The sequence below is a fragment of the Mya arenaria genome, chromosome 6 (genome assembly GCF_026914265.1).
Source record: "Mya arenaria isolate MELC-2E11 chromosome 6, ASM2691426v1".
Classification (NCBI taxonomy): domain Eukaryota; kingdom Metazoa; phylum Mollusca; class Bivalvia; order Myida; family Myidae; genus Mya; species Mya arenaria.
In genome coordinates this window covers 25,187,264-25,190,583 of record NC_069127.1, presented here as the reverse complement: position 1 = coordinate 25,190,583, position 3,320 = coordinate 25,187,264, and the positions used below count along the sequence as shown (strand labels likewise).

General features: G+C 39.6%; 1 protein-coding gene across 1 annotated transcript; it reads left to right on the top strand.

Moving 5' to 3' along the window:
* LOC128239139 (uncharacterized PE-PGRS family protein PE_PGRS20-like) lies at positions 1 to 2,955 on the top strand. Its single transcript, XM_052955629.1, has 6 exons — positions 1 to 157; positions 489 to 616; positions 946 to 1,030; positions 1,239 to 1,313; positions 1,662 to 1,727; positions 1,857 to 2,955. The coding sequence occupies exons 2-6, from the start codon at positions 503 to 505 to the stop codon at positions 2,573 to 2,575; spliced, it is 1,059 nt and encodes a 352-aa protein (XP_052811589.1). The 5' UTR covers positions 1 to 157; positions 489 to 502; the 3' UTR covers positions 2,576 to 2,955.
* The last annotated feature ends 365 nt before the right edge of the window (positions 2,956 to 3,320 follow it).

Below are 3,320 nucleotides of genomic sequence, written 5' to 3'. Positions count from 1 at the left end.
TTTCTGAAAACCGCCTTTCCGTCAAACGAATATTCAACTGCGTTTTATTTTATTTCGGAATAAGTGGAATGTAGTTTTCGCGAACGTATGATATCTATTGCAAGTTATTAACGTGTACATGGCTTAATTTCTATCTTCTCTACACTACTGTCGCAAGGTAAGCAACTGATTTTGCTTGTTTTATAAAACGTTTTTTTACAAACTATTGCGAAGTTGTATTCACCATGCCTCTTAGCCAATACCTATTAATTTTATAGCATACAATATATTTCTTTAAAATATATGCAAGCTTGCAAGCGTATAATTTTGTTTTGAAGTCAAATTACTGAATGTTTAAATGGACGAACCCCAGTCCATCAGAAACTAAACAAGGAAATTAATATGCTTACATATAACCTTTAACTAAACAATTTAATATAAATCACGTATGCTTTTAAGCTCCATAAGCACAATAGCGTTTATTTCATGTTCGACATTTGAATATCTAGGTAACTTTTGTTACATGGACGAGCAAATGATGGAGGGATCTGCAAACACCGTGGTTGTCACGGGCCTGGAGCACAACATCAAAAAGTCGAATATGGAGAAGAAATTCAAGAAAGTCGGACACATACTGGTAAGACATGGACTTCTTGATAAATCTAAGAAAAATAAAGGAGAAGTACGTTGTCGTCCGATCATAGATGTCGGTTAGATAAAGGCATTTTAGATATAATGAATAAACAATCATTAATTATTGTCAAAAACTGTTTTATATATTAAGATAAACTCATTTTTTAATTAAAATGTTAGGGTATAGTATCTACAAAGTTTGGATTAAATGGAAGAAGCAAAAACAAGTAATACATTAACGAAACATTATCAATTGTGATAATAAGGATATTTAAATAGAAAATGATTTCTTCTAAATTATTTATATTAGCATCATGATATATACACACATAGGGAAGCGACTTGAGGCAAGATAGGGGTATCGGTATTGTGGTGTTCAAAACCCCAGAGGAGGCACAGAGGGCAATACAGTTCAGCGGTTTGTTAACCTTATGCTGAAACTATTTGGTATCCATTTAAGTATTTAACAACACTAACTTAAATCAATAAAGAAAACTTCGATCAAACTTTAAGCTGACATTTGCAATAAAGAAATAAATTGACCATTATGTTCAACTTGCTCAATACCATATATGTTTGTTTAACTGCCCCTTCTTCCCCGCAAAATTATTTTTCATCTTCTTCAGAACATGAGGGAAATGACGGTCAAATGCGGGTTCAGTCTGCAGAGACATACTACAGGGAGCAGACCAAGGAAAGCGGTAACTAACCATTATTTCGCCATGCATGATTGAAACGTTCTCCACACACTTTTCTAGCTCTTCAAAATGATATGAGTCAGGGTAACTTTAAGTGTACTACACCAACTACTGATCTATGGAAATATTAGATATTCGGATATTGTCAAAGTATTGTCGGGTCATGGCTTGCAAAGGTCGAAATATATAGATTACTTTCAGCATCACGGTGCAATAAAAGTTTCTGGAGTGTGCTATTTAAATACAATAGTAAATTTTTAAAGGGTGTGTGCAAGGGGGTTCTATTTGAAATAAAAATGAAATCATATTGAACTTAGTTCCCTCACACAAAAGCTGATATTTGTCTTGCAGACGGAGACTTGAAGGAACTGGTGAATAAGGCTAAAAAGTATTACACTACACTGCCACGAACGAAAGGTAACTAGAAAAGTACTGTTTGTGTACCAGAAGGACATTAATCCCTACATTATGTAATATGAATGTACAAAAAATCTGAAAAAAGTTTGTGTTTCTAATTGTCTTCCTCAAAATTGTTTTTATCTATAGAAACGATACAGTTCGAGAGTAACAGGGCGTGGCAAGTGTGGACGACGGAAGACGTGAGGACCCGGGGTGGAGGAGGTGGGATGGGGGGTCAGGGTGGAGGGATAGGGATCTTTAAGGGCCAGGACGGCCAGCCCGGTGGGAGCGGACCAGGTGGCAAAGGTGGCACCGGAGGAAAAGGAGGTGGGATGGGAGGTCAGGGTGGAGGGATGGGGATCTTTAAGGGTCAGGACGGCCGGCCCGGTGGTAGCGGACCCAGAGGCAAAGGTGACGCCGGGGGAAAAGGAGGTGGGATGGGGAGTCGGGGAGGAGGGGTGGTGATGTTTCAAGGCCAAGATGGACAGCCCGGTGAGAGCGGACCCGGAGGCAAAGGTGGTGAAGGGGGAAAAGGAGGTGGGATGGGGGGTCAGGGTGGAGGGATTGGGATTGTTAAAGGCCAAGATGGGCAGCCCGGTGGGAGCGGACCCGGTGGCAAAGGTGGTGAAGGGGGAAAAGGAGGTGGGATGGATGGTCAGGGTGGAGGGATAGGGATGGTTAAGGGTCAGCACGGGCAGCCCGTTGAAAGCGGACCCGGTGGCGAAGGTGGCGATGTTGTAAGCCGAGGTGGAGAAGGGGGTAAGGGTGGAAGCGGATTTTTTGGGCTATTTAAAGGCGAGGACGGAAAACCGGGGGAACCTGGACCGAATGGACGAGGAGGGAGGGGAGGAGGAAGCTCCAAGTAGGAATAAGGAACATGTCTAGTTTCATTATACATTGTAATATGGAAAAAAATATTGTGACAATTATAAAAAAAATTGCGTTTGGACACAACTGTTTTGTTGATGTTGGAATTGTTTGTTGCTTGCAATAAAATATGTTCTTAAGGTCCCCTTTTATAGTTAAAGAGTGTTAAGCACATTTATTTTAAACTGAATAGACGTGTTTATGATGCGTAATAGCATCTTAAGAAATGTCATAACACGAGTACAATTTATGTTCCTCATATGCAACTATATACAAAATACAAATTATCATAATCAATAATTCTATATACCATTGTTATCGCGAAATATGTTAATTATAAATGTAATCGCCACAGATGCTTATAATAAATATATTAAAAATACAACCGTGTCGAGATTTGATGGGGCAACTCGCGAATAATGATTTAACGAATTATATTGAGTAGTCCACCTTTAACAATTCAATGAACTATGCAGACCGAATATGTTTTACAATGCAGTAAGGCTTTCGGCTTCTCTTATGCATAGAACAGGCGAATATTTTAATACTAAAAACACCGCGACCGTTACTCAGACTCGCAACCGTCCCTACGAAACCAGTTAAATCCGATGCGCTACTGCGTTGTGAAACATAAGAAAATAACATGATACAACATGCGCAATAATAATCGTGAAATGGTATGACGTTGTACGTATATGCGTTGGTCCAGGTATTAGTTTTGTGGGTTGCTCGGCGAGCGTTATA

What these genes read in the sequence shown, in the direction of transcription:
- LOC128239139 (XM_052955629.1), top strand. Translation starts at nt 503, where the DNA reads ATGGACGAGCAAATGATGGAGGGATCTGCAAACACCGTGGTTGTCACG. An exon ending in GAGGGCAATACAGTTCAGCG is followed by an intron (nt 1,031 to 1,238) that starts GTTTGTTAACCT and finishes CATCTTCTTCAG; the next exon opens with AACATGAGGGAAATGACGGT. An exon ending in GGAGCAGACCAAGGAAAGCG is followed by an intron (nt 1,314 to 1,661) that starts GTAACTAACCAT and finishes TTTGTCTTGCAG; the next exon opens with ACGGAGACTTGAAGGAACTG.